The sequence below is a fragment of the Heptranchias perlo genome, chromosome 21 (assembly GCF_035084215.1).
Source record: "Heptranchias perlo isolate sHepPer1 chromosome 21, sHepPer1.hap1, whole genome shotgun sequence".
NCBI classification, from domain to species: domain Eukaryota; kingdom Metazoa; phylum Chordata; class Chondrichthyes; order Hexanchiformes; family Hexanchidae; genus Heptranchias; species Heptranchias perlo.
In genome coordinates this window covers 41306767-41328304 of record NC_090345.1, presented here as the reverse complement: position 1 = coordinate 41328304, position 21538 = coordinate 41306767, and the positions used below count along the sequence as shown (strand labels likewise).

General features: G+C 41.4%; 1 protein-coding gene across 1 annotated transcript in view; it reads left to right on the top strand.

Moving 5' to 3' along the window:
* Window positions 1–21538, top strand: part of pcdh15b (protocadherin-related 15b) — a 591688-nt gene that overhangs the window by 232450 nt on the left and 337700 nt on the right. The window contains exons 13-14 of the mRNA XM_068002764.1: window positions 13387–13580; window positions 14670–14802. Of these exons, the coding sequence (XP_067858865.1) occupies window positions 13387–13580; window positions 14670–14802 (327 nt within the window). The remainder of the gene's footprint in view (window positions 1–13386; window positions 13581–14669; window positions 14803–21538) is intronic.

Genomic DNA, 21538 nt, shown 5'->3' with positions numbered 1-21538 from the left:
TCGCCCACTGAGCTGCGCCGAGATTTTGACACAGCTCATGATTTGTGTGTGGTTTTTTTCTGATTTCCATCTTGGGTCTTCAAGGACCTCCCTCTCCTCCTTCATGCCTGCAAAGAAACAGAAAGAGAAAAGATGTGAACAAAAGGAAAAGGAGAAAGAGGAAGCTAACAAAGGGAGAAAAGATGGAGGCAATTTGTGGAGAGACTGGAAAAATCCTGAACCAGTATTGGGGTAGCTAAGTGAGTTTAGGTGGATGATTGTTCTGTGCAAAGAGTTGTTTGTTTTGAAAAGGGCCAAGCTCATTGTCAAATGCAATGTTCCAAAATGTCAGTTGGCAGAGGAACGAGCTAACGGCTTGCTATAGTAGCCGTTCATGTGCTGTCACAGTGGAAGAAGAATCCAATAATTTTAGATTATAAGGAGTGAAGAGAATGCTGTAAATTCTTGCAAGACAGAAGTGTGTTAAAGTCCTTTCAGAGATGGTCGGCAGCCATTGAATCCCACATAGCTTGAGAAATTCATCCAGCAAGAAACTGCCGAGTGCCAATTTTTCACCACATATTCAACAAAATGGGAGACAGTATAATTAACAAAATGCAAAAGCTTTGACAGTAGGATCCTGGGCTTGAACTGACACACTTGGGGAGAATGGCGGCGGTAATCAGTGGGGTGGGTGGAAGAGAGGATCAGGGGGGTGGTTGGGGGGATGGGGGTTGGTCGTCGAGATTGCGATGGCGATGGGGAGCAGTGGCCGGCAACAGCCCGCGTGGTTTGAATATGAGGTCATGAGGAACACTCTTGCTCCTCCAGGCTCCACATTCATTTAAGTATATTTTAATCACTAACCTTGTTGGTTGCCTCCTGTTAAGCAGCATGGTGCCAGCTCTGTTTAGGGCAATCCAATATTACAGAGGGGGCTTCAAACAGGCGCTAGGCCCCTTATTTGAAAATGCAAAGGGTCTAAAGCCTGTATGAGGCCTGGACCCTGGATATCCATTTTATTTTTTGGCCTACACCAAAATGGCAGGCGGCATACTTCCGGCTCGTAATGAGCGGGTGCATCCTGCCCGGCATATTGGAGGCTTAGGAGGTCATTGAGCCCCCGAAAAATGGGTGTTGCGCGGTTGAATTTCCAGGCCAACGTGTCTGGAATTAGTTCACCATTCTGTCTAGCATGTCATGTAATAATGAATTTGATTTATTAAGTAAGTTTGTTATTAATAATTTCCACCTTGTATGAGCTATGAAATGCTCCCACCTCCCCGATGCTGACAAGCCATCATGCTTAATTAAGTCACCCATCTCTGTTTATAGTTCAACGGTAAGAAGGAATATTGTGCCTGGCCTCTTTGTTTTGTTTATGATGCTGTCAATCACTTGATTAGTCAGTGATCCTTCACTTCAGTGATTGGTAATGCAGTATAATCTTAGGAGCAAAATTCTGCACAGTATTGCTCCAATTTCAATTGTAGTTTAGACCAAGGCCCAAAATTCATACAAATGCTATAAAAAAAAGTAAATGCACATAGCATAAGCAAATAATTAATAGAAAATTTAAATGAGAGCTGTATTGTACAAAGTACAAAACCTACTTAAACCAAATCAAATGAAGAATCCATGAATTAAATTGTAAGTGATGTAGTTTATAAGCATTAACTGGAGCTGATTTTTTAGAGCAGCTTTTTAGCGATGCATGCCAAGAATATACCAGCCACTTGAAATTTAGACCATAAAGGAACCTTAAGTAGGTCTATGGAGCTTTAGACACGTCTGCGGCAAATCGCTGTTGAGTTCACTGTCACCCACTGTCAGTCCCGTGAAATATTACCTTTCTGGTAGCACTAAACTTTTACATGTCATATGACCTGTGAAAAACACCTGGATCACATTCCATCCCAATCTTTCCTCTCGTGAAACCAAGTTTGGTTTTGCAAGTCCATTGATTCTAATGAGTTCTTTCCTTCAATGAGTTCCACTAGACCAATGCACCACTAATCCATTAATAACCTTGACTGTAGCACTAGTGTAACTGGCAATTTTAGCTATGATGAATGTCACTTGACCTATTGTTCTCGGCTCATATTCCCCACACAACGTTCGCCTCAATTCCCTGAGTCGATGTTGTTATGAATGAAATAAATAAGTATTAATAACTAAATAACATTTCAGCAAAGGCATGTGCATTATTAAAAGTCATAATTCGCACAAAAAGTTAATCAAGCGATTTAATTTTGTGTTTTTTTAAATAAATGCAACTTGAAAGTTGAAAAAATTTAGCTGAAATATGAGCAATGTATAAAAAAATTGATATTGCTAATATTTCTGTTACAGTTTCTAGTATAATTAAATATTTTTTAAAATACCAAATTAACTAAAAGTTAAAACAATACTACAAGGAATTTTAGAAAAATATTTTGTTTCCAGTATTTTTTTTACAGTCCAAATAAATGTTGGGAAATATATCAAAACTTATTACTTGTTTATATGTTTCTTAATGAAAGGAATGGATGGGTGGCACAGTAGGAAATGGGTCTAGCCTTCTTTTCCCTCACTTCCCTGTCTGCAAGGAGGAATGGTAATTGCTGGGCAGAGTTTCAGCCTCCTGCTAGGAAACACTCTGGGGCAGGAAGATATCTGGTGCAGGTGTCACTGCCAGTAGTGAAGACCTGGCCAGTTCCAGCTCTTCCTCCAGCTGCTTCGATTTTTTAATTCTTTCTCGGGATGTGGGCATTGCTGACAAGGCCAGCTTTGATTGCCCATCCCTAGTCTCCCTTGAGAAGTTGGTGATTTTGCCGCCTTCTTGAACCACTGCAGTCCGTGTGATGAGACAAGCTCCAAGCTCGAAGCTCCATTGCCATCCTTTGCCCTTTTCCCCCCAATTTCCTCTTCTCCACCTGCTTCCACCTCTTTAACATTGGCTGCTTCGACCCCTGCCTCAGGCCATCTGTTGCTGAAACCCTCATCCATGTCTCTGTCTCCTTCGACTCAACTATTCCAATGCTCTCCTGGACAGCCTTCCATCCTCTACACTTTGTAAATATCACCAGATTATTTATATGCTATTTCTGCTTTCAAAGTTCCCTCAACAAATGTTTCATCTTATTTTTGATGTTCGTATAAAGAAAATATCATAATTTTGTTCCTAAAAATGGTTTCATAGAAACTGTCGAAGATGGAAGAGACCGTAGACCCATCCACTGTACTTTCCTGCTGTCCTCAATGTTGTGTCTGATAATGTATTTCTCCTCAAGATACTTGTCTAATTTTACCTTGAAGAGATCTAAGCTGCTTGTCCCTACAACCTCCCTTGATAAGTTATTCCAAAAACCAACCACCCTCTCAGTTACGTATTGTTTCCTTATGTCCCTCCTGCACCTACCTTTTCTCAGCTTATGTTCATATTTCCTCATTCTGCCATCTTGTACCAATTCAAATGTCTTTCATTTATTGGTAAATTTCATTGACTGGTCATGCTTGATTCAATGTTTTCATATGTCTTTATGTAGTTGCTGGATTACTTCCTTTGACTGATATCCTATTTCTCTTTTTATAAAACCGAACATCCCATTAGTTGTTTCTCTCATAATAGTTTTTCTGGCCATGTTCCTTGATTTTTGACTTAACATCAGCAAAATGGGCATGGGATTTTCTGGTCTAACTTCCCGGTTGCACTCGAGGAAATTACCGGCCGTTATATTTTTGTGGCAGCATTCTGCCTGAGCCTATCAGGCTGTTTTGTGTGACATTTTGTATGTGTAATACACACGAGCCAGATGCAAAGCTGATCTTGCACTGATTTCCCATAGCGTTGCTCACAGAGGTAGATAAATAAATACATATTTTCCCCTCACGTACCGTAGTTGCATAAAGAAACAAATTTTGTACATGGGGTGCTAGTGATACTTTTAGACTTGGGTTCTTTGGTTATATGTTTGAGTTCTGATGCGTGAGAGGTTTCTCTAAAGGCTTTCTTCATCAGTGACCCAGGGAAAACTGGATATGTTATTTTTTCCTCAATGGAAAGACATAGGACCCCCCACTGCACTGGTCACAGTGAGTCAGAGGATACAGTGTTTTTTAAGAATCGGGGTGTTACCAACAAAGTATGCTTGGGAGAGTGTTGCAGGAAGTAAGCGTGATGATTACAGGAAATGTGTGCTTTATTCTGGACCTTCAATATATGCTATTCAATCTCCCGTATCGTTGCACGTGGTAAGCTGGAGAATATGGTTACTCTCTTACATGTCTCTGATGTCGTCTTGTTGCTGTTTCTTCCTGTTTCCAGTTTCCTGTTTCTGTCTCTCTTTGCTACTTCTCTCTTCTTAACCCTTCTTTTTATTTCTCTAGTTGTCGTTTTCTTATTTTCTTTTTGGTGGAGGTGATGGGTGGCATGACATGGTATGGCTGGGAACGGGAGCCTCCGATGGCTGGAGTGTGCATTTATCATTGGAGTTGATGGGAAAATGTGGCCCTCAATGGCTACCTTCCCCCCCCCCTTCCCCAGTCATCCATGCTTCCCCCCAACCCCATGCTCCTTATGTGTCCCTACACCTTCACCTTCTCACTACTCATTCCCCCTCATAACACTGCCTCACTCCTATCACTACCCATGCATCTTCCCCTTTGAACTACCCACTCATCCCATTTTCCCCTTCCCCTTGCTCCACTGTGATACACCTCATGCCTAACCCTCCACCCCTCTCCCCCACTCCTACTTACTCCCCCGAGTGGGTCCCATGAGACCAACCCCTCACACTCAACCATTTTCTCTCCTACCCGCCCTTCCTATTGGTTTCCCTCTAAGAGGCTTTGTTTGTTTTCAAAATTGAACTCCTATTTAAAACAAAAGAGGTGTCTGGCTGTCTGTCATCGGTGTTAGAAATATGAATGTCTGCCTCACTGGTGTACACAATTAGAATTGATCTTGTCTGTCAGCAAGACACAAGAAGTAAAGATAATTAGTTGGCTTCAAAATGTAACTGGTGCTTTTTTGGAAAATTGAAGTAATATTAACTGAAGAAAGACAGTCTTTCACTCACTCCTCCCAACACCAATCTCTCTCTCTCTCACACACTCTCTCTCTCTCAATCTCTGTCTTACTGAATCGAGTCTCTGTCCCTACCTCACTTTAATAGATTTTACAAAGTTTATAGAATATAAAACAAAAGCTACAACAGGTGTGCCATTGGAACACAGTCATTTATTTTTCACACACCTATCCAGCCTCTATGTTTTAAACAAAAGACTATAAAATTACCTCCAAGCTTTTGAAATTTGTCCTCTTGTTTATCAAAATTATTTGAAAAAAAACTACTGAGCAAAGGGTAAGATGGGTATAGAGGGATATGGGCCAAGTGCAGGCAATTGGGACTAGCTTAGTGGTATAAACTGGGCGACATGGACATGTTGGGCCAAAGGGCCTGTTTCCATGTTGTATACTTCTATGATTCTATGATTCTCTAAGCTAAAGAAAACTATTGCATCAGTACAATTGGCTGAACAGCACTGATGCATCCTGAGAAATTAGAATTAGGTATACTGTACATGCTCAGACTGCATAATCTAAATTCAGCACACAGAGCCACAGGACTGGGCAAATAAATCCAAGCCCAAGCTTTTGGGAGAGGCTGAGGCCTTCAAGTAAAATCTAATGAAGGCATTAAAGGACACAAAAGACAATTCAATGGAAAAATATAATCATATTGTAGTGGAATATACATTTTTGAACTTTTTTGTTTTGTTTAAACCCTTATTTTGGACAATAGAAATTTCAATTACTAAAAAAATGATGAAAATAATTTCAGAAAGCATTTTGAGCAATATCTGGGAAACTAGTGATGAATTGTGCAAGGATGGGGTGACATGTTCTGACTATAAAATAGTAACTATTGTATGTCACACAGAATGGTACCTTTAACATTGAAAATACCTATCACAGTGTCGCCTGCAGGAGTAACAGGTACTGCAGATACCTATAATGAGTTTTCAATGAAACACATGCCCCAAGTACCAAGTTTAATCTAAGAGATTGATTGCCAAAGGAAAAGTAATCATGTACATTACATACACAAATCTTTGAAGGTGGCAATACAAATTGATAAGGCTGTTAAAAAAGCATTCGGGATCCTGGGCTTTATAAATAGAGGCATAGAGTACAAAAGCAAGGAAGTTATGGTAAACTGTTATAAATCACTGGTTAGGCCTCAGCTAGAGTAATGTGTCCAATTCTGGACATCACACTTTAGGAAGGATGTCAGAAGAGTGCAGAGGAGATTTACCAGAATGGTACCAGGGATGAGGGACTTCAGTTTTATGGAGACACTAGAGAAGCTGGGATTGTTCTCCTTAGAGCAGAGAAGGTCAAGGGGAGATTTAATATAGGTGTTCAAAATGATGAGGGGTTTTGATAGAGTAGATAGGGTGAAACTATTTTCACTGGCAGGAGGGTCAGAAACCAGAGGACACAGATTTAAGATAATTGGCAAAATATCGGGGAGGAAATCAGGAGAAATATTTTTACGCAGCGAGTTGATACGATCTGGAATGCACTGTCTGAAAGGGTGGAGGAAGCAGATTCAACAGTAAATTTCAAAAGGGAATTGGATATGTACTTTAGCAGAGAATTCTTTAGCAGGAATAATAGTTTCCAGTGTAACACTAATATATTAACTATGTTGATTAGCAAGAGCATTATGAACAAGCCAATTTTTTAATACCAATTATTTGTTAATTCTTAGTAATACTGGCTATACCTTTATTGTCGGCTTTCACTGTATTTAGTCCCATTATAAATTGCTAAACTTTTTTAGAAATTCATATTTGTATGTATATGACCTTCTTGTAGTTGTTGATCCCATCCTATGCCAATATTTTGGTCATGCACCACAGCAACTCAGAATGCAAATTGGATGAATTATGAAATTATCTTTTAATTTCAAATCTGGAGCTATCTAAACATTATTTGACCTGTATTATTTCCTCACATGTTCTCTTGTTAGCTAATGTGCACTGGGCTTTCATTAACCAGAGAAACAGATAAACAAAATCAAATTTCACAGCAAGTACATAGACAACGTTTTGATGAACCAGTCACCACATGCATCATAAATCAAAGAAATAAAGTGTAATTTGGATGAGATGTTTGTCAATTAATATTTTGCTGATCCAAATTTGAGTCATGTGCCTCAAAAGCTGAATGAGACACAAAAGCATTATTAGTGAAAGAACATGGCCTGTATCTGTTGCACATTATATCTAAAACAGTGGTACATATTGCACACAAACTACAACATCATCTTTGTCAGTAAGCTATGCATCCCTGATTAACTAGCTCCTGTCGGCTCAACAGGGTTTCTACAGCTTGCCATCTGTTTGCAGTCAACCGGTGTTACAGTGCAGATGCGGCTGTGATCATAGGCTGATGTTTCTTGGCAAGACTTCCTTGCATCTTGAAGAGAGAGGCTGTGCATCAATGCCTCCTTATTGAATCGTTAGGCAGGGAAAAGGCACAGTGGACATTAGTGCAATATTTCCTATCTCCATGAGAGGTATTGCCAAAGGGGGTGAAGCACTCACTCATCTTATTACAGAATATAGCAAGTTCCAAATCAAATGTTTGCTCCTAAAATTGAAGAACAGTCCTAACATTTACTTCAAAAAGCCACATATAGATCAGAAATCTAGATACGACTTAAACTATTCAGATTTACAACATCCGTCCTGCACACGTGCTCCTGATGAGCTCAGAATAGAAAATGATGCGCCCGCTCGAATTCTAAATATTAGAATTAAGTGGCAGTTTTGTGAAAAGCATGTCTTTTTGAATGGAAATGAATTGATAAGGGTTAGTGGTGAACTATGAAAGTGACATGATGTCTCACGGTAAGGCTGATAGATGCTCCGCTATGTAACACTTCATGTACATATCTGACCACATGGCTGCATCCCTAGTGATTAATGTCTGTCCATTTTATTACAAATCCAACGGAAATTCTGAAATGCAGAAATGAGAATTTTGTAACTTGAAATCTTAAATTACGTAATAGATGCCACTTTTTAATTGAATACAGATGCACGGTATGAGTGCTGTAGATTTTCAAAAGACACAATTCCTAGCTTAGTGAAAGGCTAAAGTTAATTTTATTATATGCATATTTAGAATTCATCATGTAATGAAGATGAAACATTCCCTTGGTTTATCAGTGTTAGAAATAAAGGACTTGTATTTATGTAACATCTTTCATGACCTCAGGATGTCTCAAAATGCTTCACGGCCAATTAAGCACTTTTCAAGTGTGGTCACTGTTGTAACGTAGGGAAATGCGGCAGGCAATTTGCACACAAGGTCCCACAAAAAGCAATAAGATAAATGACCAGATAACCTGTTTTTGTGATGTTAGTTGAGAGATAAATATTGGCCATGACACTAGGAGAACTCGCCATCTCTTTGAATAGTGAGAAGGTGGATGGGGCCTCAGTTTAACGTCTCATCCAAAAGCCACCACCTTGACAGTGAGCACTGCACTGCAGTGTCAGCCTAGCACATGTACTCAAATCTCTAGAGTGGCTTGAACAAACAACCTTTTGAGGTTATAATCGGAAAAAAATCCAAGACATATCGCTAGGAGCAAAAAATGGTGATATTAGAATCGATGGTGACTTTACTTAAGTGCCAAGGCTGAAACCTACTTACATTCTTGGTGCAGAAATCATGTTTGTATGAAAATAAATGTGCACATCTTGGCGTATGTGTGAATTCCATTGGCTCAATGAGGATGAAGGTACAGCATTACCCATACGTACTTGCAGTTTCCCAGGCATACCAGATGGGTGTGACTGAGCATCGTAGCCATGTATTGGTGCACCTTCTCCCTTCATTGGGAGTGACAATATCAAAATGATGAACTGTGGTGCCTTAAAGCAGAAAAAGAGCTCCATGACTGCTGAATGACTACTTTCACTTAACAGAGGGAAAGAATCCCCAACAAATCAAGGAGAACTCTCTTCCACTGCCAGCAGTCTATTTATGTGTCTTTATTACAATGTTATTGATTGTGCCCTGCACTATACTGAATATGTCCAGTACTGTTTTCAACAGGCATTCACTTGACTTTCTCAACAGGACATGGCATTTAGAATTAAAATCAGTCTGCTTAATGATTCTATTCCTTCTTGTAGATAGTTTCTCATCTTCATAGCACTTTTACATGAAGCAGTGGTACTTAAGCAAGGTCACCATCGATGCGATTCTAATATCACCAGTTTTTGCTCCTGGTGATATGTCCTGGATTTCTTTCCTATTATAACTCCCTGCAAATAACGCATTTCATATTGCGCAAAGTAGATCACTTTTTTTGCTGTTGTTGCCACTTTTGTTCTGGAGAACGTAACAGTTACCGTGATGTGCGGTGATTACCTGATGGTTGTCTGAGACAGGAGATTATGGACAAGAAATTACTGTTGGCGACATTGGCAGATGAATGGCAACAGTTCATAAGACATTGCTCTGTCCACTTTTTTAATGGAGCTTGGGAAGAGAGAGTTAAATAAATTGAGCCTGGAGGTGATTGAAGTTGCGGTTGTGGATTTTGAATGGCATTGTAAGTAAGGTAGGAATTAGGCGACATCACGGAGGTGGAATTAGGCAGTCTTGGTGATGGACTCGATGTGAGATTTGAAGGTCAGTTCAGAGTCAAACATAGCATTGTTATGCTCAGCCTGAGTGAGCAGCCAGCAAGGAATGTTGAGCTGGAGAAAGTTATGACTTGTCAGTCTGAAGGGGGAAAGAACAGAATATTCTTTCATAAGAGCATTAATTATTATGGAAGAAAGAAAGAGAGTTGAAACCTTTGCTTTAAATTTTTCACAGTGATGATCTTTTAGGGCAAAATAGTTATGATCTAAGAATACATTGAATTCTCCTACTCCATCCTAGGTGGAGCGGCGCATCTCGGACAGCAACTTCCGGATTCTCACGTTTAACTGTGCATCTGCTCTCGCCTGAAGTTGCTGTGCGATTTGCGCATGAACAGCGGTGAGCTCCGGTGGCCTCACCATTATTTTGATAGCAAATTCTGGGCCAATGTCTTTATTTACTAACAGTAAGGATTTACATTGCCAAGAATTGTATTGAGAGTTGGAAACTATATTTGGATTGAGAAGTAAAAAAATGATCGCCAAACTGCAAGTAAACCTCTTTTTCTGGGTTTGGGGAAATCCATGACAATGAAAAGGTTTGATCTGTATCAATACAGATACGGAGTCGTGAGATCAAATCCCGCCACGGCAGCTGGCGAATTTAAATTCAATTAATTAAATAAAAATCTGGAATTAAAATACGAGTATCAGTAATGGTGGCCATGAAACTACTGGATTGTCGTAAAAACCCATCTGGTTCACTAATGTCCTTCAGGGAAGGAAACCTGCCGTCCTTATCCGGTCTGGCCTATATGTGACTCCAGACCCACAGCAATGTGGTTGATTCTTAATTGCCCTCTGAAATGGCCTAGCAAGCCATTCAGTTGTAAAATCTTGAATAAAACCAGACGGAACACCCGGCATCGGACCACTAGGCACTGGACACGACAACGGCAAACCAAGCCCAGTCGACCCTGCAAAGTCCTCCTCACTAACATCTGGGGACTTGTGCCAAAATTGGGAGAGCTGTCCCACAGACTAGTCAAGCAACAGCCTGACATAGCCATACTCATAGAATCATACCTTTCAGCCAACGTCCCAGACTCTTCCATCACCATCCCTGGGTATGTCTTGTCCCACCAGCAGGACAGACCCACCAGAGGTGGCAGTACAGTGATATACAGTCAGGAGGGAGTGGCCCTGGGAGTCCTCAACATTGACTCTGGACCCCATGAAATCTCATGGCATCAGGTCAAACATGGGCAAGGAAACCTCCTGCTGATTACCACCTACCGTCCTCCCTCAGCTGATGAGTCAGTCCTCCTCCATGTTGAGCACCACTTGGAGGAAGCACTGAGGGTAGCAAGGGCCCAAAATGTACTCTGGGTGGGGGACTTCAATGTCCATTACCAAAAGTGGCTCGGTAGCACCACGACTGACCGAGCTGGCCGAGTCCTGAAGGACATAGCTGCCAGACTGGGCCTGCGGCAGGTGGTGAGCGAACCAACACGAAGGAAAAACTTACTTGACCTTGTCCTCACCAATCTACCTGTCGCAAATGCATCTGTCCATGACAGTATTGGTAGGAGTGACCACCGCACAGTCCTCGTGGAGACGAAGTCCCATCTTCGCATGGAGAACACCATCCCACGTGCCAGGAGCAGCACCAGGCGTACGTAAAAATTAGGTGCCAACCTGGTGAAGCTACAACTCAGGACTAAATGCATGCTAAACAGCAGAAGCAACATGCGATAGACAGAGCTAAGCGATTCCACAACCAACGGATCAGATCAAAGCTCTGCAATCCTGCCACATCCAGTCGGGAATGGTGGTGGACAATTAAATGGGAGGAGGAGGGCAGACAACCCCATCCTCAATGATGGTGGAGTCCAGCACGTGAGTGCAAAAGACAAGGCTGAAGCGTTTGCAACCATCTTCAGCCAGAAGTGCCGAGTGGATGATCCATCTCGGCCTCCTCCCGATATCCCCAACATCACAGAAGCCAGTCTTCAGCCAATTCAATTCACTCCACGTGATATCAAGAAACGGCTGAGTGCACTGGATACAGCAAAGGCTATGGGCCCCGACAACATCCAGCAGTAGTGCTGAAGACTTGTGCTCCAGAACTAGCTGCGCCTCTAGCCAGGCTGTTCCAGTACAGCTACAGCACTGGCATCTACCCGACAATGTGGAAAATTGCCCAGGTATGTCCTGTCCACAAAAAGCAGGACAAATCCAATCCAGCCAATTACCGCCCCATCAGTCTACTCTCAATCATCAGCAAAGTGATGGAAGGTGTCGTCGACAGTGCTATCAAGCGGCACTTACTCACCAATAACCTGCTCACTGATGCTCAGTTTGGGTTCCGCCAGGACCACTCGGCTCCAGACCTCATTACAGCCTTGGTCCAAAGATGGACAAAAGAGCTGAATTCCAGAGGTGAGGTGAGAGTGACTGCCCTTGACATCAAGGCAGCATTTGACCGAGTGTGGCACCAAGGAGCCCGAGAAAAATTGAAGTCAATGGGAATCAGGGGGAAAACTCTCCAGTGTCCGGAGTCATACCTGGCACAAAGGAAGATAGTAGTGGTTGTTGGAGGCCAATCATCTCAGCCCCAGGGCATTGCTGCAGGAGTTCCTCAGGGCAATGTCCTAGGCCCAACCATCTTCAGCTGCTTCATTAATGACCTTCCCTCCATCATAAGGTCAGAAATGGGGATGTTCGCTGATGATTGCACAGTATTCAGTTCCATTCGCAACCCCTCACAAAATGAAGCAGTCCGAGCCCACATGCAGCAAGACCTGGACAACATCCAGGCTTGGGCTCATAAGTGGCAAGTAACATTCGCGCCAGATAAGTGCCTGGCAATGACCATCTCCAACAAGAGAGAGTCTAACCACCTCCCCATGACATTCAACGGCATTACCATCGCCGAATCCCCCACCATCAACATCCTGGGGGTCACCATTGACCAGAAACTTAACTGGACCAGCCATATAAATACTGTGGCTATGAGAGCAGGTCAGAGGCTGGGTATTCTGTGGCGAATGACTCACCTCCTGACTTCCCAAAGCCTTTCCACCATCTACAAGACACAAGTCAGGAGTGTGATGGAACACTCTCCACTTGCTTGGATGAGTGCAGCTCCAACAACACTCAAGAAGCTCGACACCATCCAAGATAAAGCAGCCCGCTTGATTGGCACCCCATCCATCACCCTAAATATTCACTCCCTTCACCACCGGCGCACAGTGGCTGCAGTGTGTACCATCCACAGGATGCACTGCAGCAACTCGCCAAGGCTTCTTCAACAGCATCTCCCAAACCCGCGACCTCTACCACCTAGAAGGACAAGAGCAGCAGGCACATGGGAACAACACCACCTGCACGTTCCCCTCCAAGTCACACACCATCCTGACTTGGAAATATATCGCCGTTCCTTCATCGTCGCTGGGTCAAAATCCTGGAACTCCCTTCCTAACAGCACTGTGGGAGAACCGTCACCACACGGACTGCAGCGGTTCAAGAAGGCGGCTCACCACCACCTTCTCGAGGGCAATTAGGGATGGGCAATAAATACCGGCCTCGCCTGCGACGCCCACATCCCATGAACGAATAAAAAAAAAATACTCATTTGCTTACTGGCCAATATTGTTAGTTCTTCAGTTTATTCGTAATTGTACATTTATTTGTAGCACTAATGTTAATCAGTATTTTAATGCATTCTCTATGATTTTGTCTGCATTTCAGCTTACTGCATCAGATGCTGATGAAGAGAAGAATGGACAAATCATTTACGAAATTGTGACTGGTGATAATGGTGACTTTGTTATAAGTAACAGTAGTGGACTGATCACCGTTGCTCCTGAAGTTCGTTTAAGTGTTGGACGGACATATGCTCTCACTGTCAAAGCAACAGATAATGCCCAGCTAGCTCAAAGGAGGTAGGTATTTCATGAACAAAGTAAACTTTATAACATGCAATCGACCATTTCAATTATGCTACCTGATGAGATATACCACAGTCTTTGACCTCTGATGAGATACAGTTGTGAAAACTCCCTCTCAATAAACAAACCCATATATTATATCACTCTTTAGAAGCCATGCAAAAGTGCATTATAAAGCAAGGGTTTTCATGTGGGGTGAAACATGCAAATAAAAATTAAACTTAGAACAGATATCAGGAAAAATGTCTGTACCCAAAGAGTGAGAAATGTTTGGAATAATTAACCAAGCAAGGCACTACAAGTTTAGTATCGGTAAGGAGCAGTTTCAATTTTGTACTTATGCTAAACTTGTATAGTGTAAATCACGGATGAAAGCCTGAACTGACTCCAGGGAGTGTCACTCTGCTCTGAGTTATGGTGTCAGCTCTGAAACTGGATTGAGGCTAAATTTACATGCAACGTCAGTGCAACATAAAACCACTTCGTACTAGCACTAGTTATACATAGTATGAATGCACCTTTAAGTGCTCCGATGACAGTTGACATTCAAAAGGAGGAGGTTTGATGGACCAAATAACCTTTTCCCATCCTTAATTTTTCTTGTGCTTCTTGTCAATGCATTCATTATGTATTTTTCAGAGAGCAGTATTACACATTAATTGATGGTTTTTTCTGTCACTTCCTGTAACTGAATTATTGATTATTCACTGCTCCAGTTTCAAATGCTCGAAGCAGTTTTGATGCAATCTCAGTGGAAAGTTTTATTCTGCTTCACTTTATTTCATTGAAGTAGTCCTAGAAAGTCTTCCTTCCTTTTTTTGTTGGATGTTCTGAAAATCTAGAATTACAACAGACTGTTGGCGTGGACTTAATGCGTTAATATGACATTCTTTGGCGTGCTGGTTAAGTGGAAGCTTTGATCTATTTAAAATAAAAATTTGATGCCTGCGTTAAAATGGATAACAAGGGCATGTCACATAAATGTGTTAAGCGTTAAGCTACCATCACCAACAATGATTTCTAGGCTGTATATTTGAAATTTATTTCATGCTGATTTTGACACTGAAATTCTGTTCTTTGCAGAAGCTCCATTACCACTGTCTATATTGAGGTTCTTCCTCCAAACAATCAGAGCCCTCCAAGGTTTCCACAAATGCTGTACAACTTCGAAGTGAGTGAAGCTATGAGAACGGGGGCGATTTTACTGAATTTGAAGGTAAATATATGTTTATAAGCTACTTATTTTGTCCCTTGTTTGTCCTCGCTGTTTAAGACAATTACTTTATTCTTGTACCATTTCTTCATCAACATTTGAAATTTGTTGTACAGTTGAAATGCCATTGGCATAAATTTGAAGCTGTATAAGTTTCTTATATAAAAAACATGCAAATTTAATTAAAGTATGATTTCTGTCAGTGTTAGTGCCAATAAATTATGAATAATAGGTTTATATGTGGCATGTATTTTGAAATGGATCATTTTCATCAAAGCAACTACTGAGAAATTCATAATCTGAATTTCGGTACAGGTGACAATATGCTCCTTATAAGGCTTTCAGTCGGAACAAGTTTGAGTATGCAAGATAAACTTAACTAATTTTACACGTCATCTTTTGCATATTTTATTCAGAAATTGGGATTATTTCCCAATTTGGCACTACCTTTGTTTCTGTGACTTTTGCACCTATCGTTCTTAAAAAAAAACATATATATTATGGCTTATTTATTTGTCATGGAGCAAGTTTAGATTTTCACCTTTGTTACTTATTTGGGTATTAAATAGCACATAAAGAGAAATGCTTTTTAATTTCGTGGAATTAACAAGCTTCCCATCTCCCTGTCTGGCTGTTCACTCAGACTGAAACCAGAGGTGTATAATGTTAGTGACTTGTTTGATCCTTAGCTGTGCTTCACAGTATAGCATTAATACTGCTCCCCTTCATGTGACTGCCTATGCCCCAATTTCATCATATCGCTGCTGAAACCTTGATCTTTGGCTGCTTCACCTCAAGGCTCAATTCCTCCAATTTTTCCCTTACCAGCCTCTCCATCTCTAATATATACAAATTCTAATTTATCCAGAACTCTGGGACCCATATCCTATCCTGCATAATGCATCTCAATCTGTCACTCATAGCTTCAGTGACTACTAGTGGTTTCCTGCCCCCAAATCCTTGGTCTCAACTTCAACTCCTTACTCCATGCTACCTCTGCATCCTTAGCAGGCCATGTCGTAGCAAAGCCTCTGCTCTTCAGACTCTGGTCTAATATGTGGCTCTACTTTCATCATTCCACCATACGGCATGGAACTTTCAGGACCACATTCCTGCATGCATCAAAATGCAAGAAGAAATTAATAAACTTGCAGAATAGGCGTGTAATTGTCAAATTAATTTCAATATAGTTAAGTGTGAGGTGATGCATTTTGGTAGGAAGAATAAGGAGGCCACAAACTGCTTGGATAATAAGAATCTAAATGGGGTAGAGGAGCAAAGGGACTTCGGAGTACAGATACATAAATCACTAGAAGTAGCGACACGGGTTAATAAGGCCGTAAAAAAGGCAAACCAAGCACGAGGGTTCATTTCTAGAGGGATAGAATTGAAAAGCAGAGAGGTTATGTTAAACTTGTATAGAACCTTGGTTAGACCATACTTGGAGAACTGTGAACAGTTCTGGTTTCCATATTATTAAAAGGAGTTAGAGTCATCGGAGAAGGTGCAAAAACAACTCACAAGATTGAAACCAGAACTGAGAGGATATACTTATCAGGAAAGGCTGAACAGGCTGGGGTTCTTTTCTCTGGAAAAGAGAAGGCTGAAGGGTGACCTGTTAGAGGTCTTTTAAGATAATGAAAGGGTTTGATAGGGTAGATGTCTCTACCCGTTCCCCCATCACAGAACTGGAAAACTGATAGTTTGTTTTTGAAAGCACATGTTGTACTTGCAACCTATTTTTGATTGTACCAACAATCTCCTCCCCCTCCCCCCATTGAGACATAGGAACATAGGAACAGGAGTAGGCCATTCAGCCCCTCGTGCCTGCTCCGCCATTTGATAAGATCATGGCTGATCCATGATCTAGCTCCATATACCTGCCTTTGGCCCATATCCCTTAATAACTTTGGTTGCCAAAAAGCTATCTATCTCAGATTTAAATTTAGCAATTGAGCTAGTATCAGTTGCCGTTTGCAAAGGTCAGAGGTAAAAGCTTCCTTTCATACTGTAATGAGAAGTATTAAATTATCATCCCATCATAATTAGATACATTATAGCTAAGTGAAAATTTTACTATTAAAAATCTTACAATTATCAAAACAAATTATGTTATGTCACAAATAGAAAATTCTCATTTATGTATTGAATTATTAATTAAATGAGGACGATTGTATAACTTATTCCCACTTCCATTTGCTCAATACCTAAGAATATAAGGATGCCCAGAGCAAGAAAAGCCGTTCAACTCATCAGGCTCACTCCATCCAGAGCCCATGCAGGATTATTGTATCATGGACATCCCTCCTATCTCATCCGTTGATCTCCTACTCATTTCTTTGCAAGACCTCCATTTGAAAGAAAAGTCAGGCAATGTTGTTAAATAACCTTCAATCCTACTTCTCAACCCAAACTGATCTTCAATTACCTTCTCTGGAACCTGTCCTTCATGTGCCAACAGTGCAGTGGGGGAAGAAGTTTTTTTTAAACACTAGCCTTGATTATGGCCTGTGAATGTTGTACTTGTGTCCTGTAGTCCTATGCTCATATCCAAGATAAATAGTTTATTTATTTCCATTTTCTCGATACTTTTCATTATTTTGATGAGATGTATCATGTCTCCCTTCACATTTTTTTTCCAGCAAAATGAAGTTCAGTTGCTTGAGTCTTTGTATCCCAAGACCTGGAATCACCTGGTCACTCTTCTCTGAACCCTTTCTAATGCATCTTCAACCTTTTTTGAGGTAGAATGACCAAAACTACACACCATATCCCAGCACTGGCTTCACCATTGATCTATACAATGTCAGTCAGGGGTGTGATGGAATACTCTCCAATTGCCTGGTTGAGTGCAGCTCTGACAACACTCAAGAAGTTTGACACCATCCAGGACAAAGCAGCCCACTTGATTGGCACCCCATCCACCACCTTAAATGATCACTCCTTCCGCCACTGGCACACCGTGGCTGTAGTGTGTACCATCTACAAGATGCACTGCAACAACTTGCCAAGGCTTCTTAAACAGCACCTCCCAAACCTGCAACCTCTACCATCTAGAAGGACAAGGGAAGCAGGTACATGGGAACACCACCACCTGCACGTTCCCCTCCAAGTCACACACCATCCTGACTTGGAAATATATCACCGTTCCTTCATCGTCGCTGGGTCAAAATCCTGGAACTCCCTACCTAACAGCACTGTGGGAGTACCTTCACACATACTGCAGTGGTTCAAGGCAGCGGCTCACCACCACCTTCTCGAGGGTAATTAGGGATGGGCAATATATGCTGGCCTTGTCAACGATGCCCACATCCCATGAACGAATTTTTAAAAAAGTATATCTTGTTTTGACTTCTTGTGAAATTATATCCAGATGCACCTCGGTACCCAATTTACCTTATCAATAAGTGCCTCACATTTACTGGATGCTTTCAGATCAATGATCACTTCCACATCCTTTTCCATTTTCAGCCTCAATGAGTGCAGCTACAAAACAGAACCATTTAGTGTTTTCCTGGTCAAGATGAGCTTTGCCTATTCACGGTCCCAGTAGCACAGTTAAAATAGGATCCTTTCATGTACACACGTTTACCGTCACCTGTTTCTAAATGCATTATCCTACATTTATATCTATATTAATATATAGTTTGCCATGTCTCAGATATTTACATAATTGGTGAAAGTCTCTCTGAAGATGCATAAAAATTCATAAAAGTTGCAACATGGAAGCAGGCCATTCAGCACAACTATTGGTCCAAACTGAACAAAAGAACTGAATTCCAGAGGTGAGGTGAGAATGACTGCCCTTGACATCAAGGCAGCTTTTGACCGAGTGTGGCACCAAGGAGCCCGAGAAAAATTGAAACTAATGGGAATCAGGGGGAAAACTCTCCAGTGGCTGGAGTCATACCTAGCACAAAGGAAGATGGTAGTGGTTGTTGGAGGCCAATCATCTTAGCCCCAGGACATTGCTGCAGGAGTTCCTCAGGGCAGTGTCCGAGGCCCAACAATCTTCAGCTGCTTCATCAATGACCTTCCCTCCATCATAAGGTCAGAAATGGGGATGTTCGCTGATGATTGCACAGTATTCAGTTCCATTCGCAACCCCTCAGATAATGAAACAGTCCGTGTCCGCATGCAGCAAGACCTGGACAACATCCAGCCTTGGGCTGATAAGTGGCAAGTAACATTCGTGCCAGACAAGTGCCAGGCAATGATCATCTCCAACAAGAGAGAGTCTAACCACCTCCCCATGATATTCAATGGTATTATCATTGCCAAATCCCCCACCATCAACATCCTGGTGGTCACCATTGACCAGAAACTTAACTGGACCAGCCACATAAATACTGTGGCTACAAGAGCAGGTCAGAGGCTGGGTATTCTGCGGAGAGTGACTCACCTCCTGACTCCCTAGAGCCTTTCCACCATCTACAAGGCTCAAGTCAGGAGTTTGATGGAATACTCTCCACTTGCCTGGATGAGTGCAGCTCCAACAACACTCAAGAATCTCAACACCATCCAGGACAAAGCAGCCTGCTTGATTGACATCCCATTTACCACCCCAAACATTCACTCCCTTCACCATCGGCGCACCGTGGCTGCAGTGTGTACCATCTACAGGATGCACTGCAGCAACTCACCAAGGCTTCTTCAACAGCACCTCCCAAACCCACGACCTCTACCACCTAGAAGGACAGGGCAGCAGGCACATGGGAACAACACCACCTGCACGTTCCCCTCCAAGTCACACACCATCCCGACTTGGAAATATATCACCGTTCCTTCATCGTCGTTGGGTCAAAATCCTGGCACTCCCTTCCTAACAGCACTGTGGGAGAACCGTCACCACACGGACTGTAGCGGTTCAAGACTCACCACCACCTTCTGAAGGGCAATTAGGTAGGGATAGGCAATAAATGCCGGCCTTGCCAATGATGCTCACATCCCATGAATGAATTTTTTAAAAATTGCCATGTCAGCATTTCCAGTTATCATCACCTTCTGCCTTCTGTTGCCAAGCTACTTCTCAATCTATCTGGAAAATTTGTCAACTATTGCTTGAACTTAAAGCTTCTTACTAGTTCCGCATCAGGAAGTTTGTCTAACACTTTTTTTAAAATCCAAATAAACTACATCTGCTGGATTATCCTCGTTCATTTGCTTATTTACCCTCTCAAAAAATTTCAGTAGGTCTGTAAGGTATAACCTATTGCTTGTAAAACCACGCTGACTGCTCCTTATGATATCTCTGTTCTTTAAATGGTACTTTATAGTATCTTGTGGAATGCCCTCAAGCATTTTCTCATTATGGATCTTCGGCTAACCAGTCCATAACTGTTAGGCTACCAGTCTGCATTTTACTTCTTTTTTGACTATTGGAACTATAATTATCATTATCCAGTTCTTGTTCTGATTATGCAAGATAAATATCTAAACAAAATATTTGGCAGTGCACAGCTTACAATGGTGCAACAAAATTCTTCTGAAATGCTCTCAAGTAGTTGCATTGGTATATTGCCACTATACAGAAAATAGAGTTTAAATTGACGACTCAAAGGAATATTGACTGCAGTCCCAAGTGACATTGCTGTTATCCACATTTTGACCCAGGTCTCAATTTTGAAAGTAATTTGTGTTGAAACTTAACAGTAGCCACAGAAAAATGATTCACTTGTAAGATACTCAGACTGGTCTCCCACCAAGACAATCCCTTTTTGTTCTGTGATCTCTCATGGCAGTTTAAACAGCTGCTGTAGGTACCTGAAGTGCACCAATTTATGACCTTTATACTGGTGATTCAACATTAATATTACCTTTAGCAAAAGATGTCAGAAAGGGAAACAATGTCATTATATTCAAGACCTTAGAGGTCAGGCCATTATGATCCATGTATGTCTTTATCAACGCAGGTTGTTAGTCTGCACTGAGCAGTTCTCACTCCTGCTCTGTTTGCAGCTGGCTTCTGTTGGAAGAGAGTCAGCAGTTCGTAAATGAGATGTGGTGGACTCGTTCCAAATTCACAGCAGGTCATAATGGACAGGTTGAAGACATCAGTCATCTTATCTTGAGTGGATCTGCTAAATGTAACTATTAGTCATCTGAAAAAAATAATTTGGCCCACTTGTCATTTGTGGCCTTTATCAAATGTTTGCTTTTCAAAGGAGAGAAGAATGATCATGTACAAACTTAGTATTCACATATGTGACGGACTAACAAGGTTATATCACTGTCAGTACATCTATTCATAATCAAGTAGAAGTTATTGGGTCTGATGCTGACCAGAGGCTGAGCAAACAATGTTAACCCAGGGTGGGTCTGCTGTGTTAACATTTCAACTCTCTCTATAAATTCTATCTCTTGTACTGTCACATTCCGTTCTTCTCCAAGGTAGTCCCCTGATACTCTCATCAATACTCAACTTAAACAGAAGTATTTTTTAAAGTTGAAATAAACGAAAGGGTCAGAGCTTCATTACTGATTTCAAAAAAAGTTGATAATGTTAAGTCGACCCTTTAAAGAGCTACTGTCAACTTAAGTATATTTTAAAATCATACAAAGAACTAGTTTGTTTGTTTGATTCTGCCTTTTAATATTTGCTTTGCTGATTACTTCCTTGAGTTTTACTAGCCTGGAGGAGTAACTGAGCATTATGGCGTGAGGGACTAACAGGCATAGTTGAGCATTCTGGGTTAATGGCTTGTAGCTCTGCTGGTGTTAATTCAGCTCTTTTTTTTTA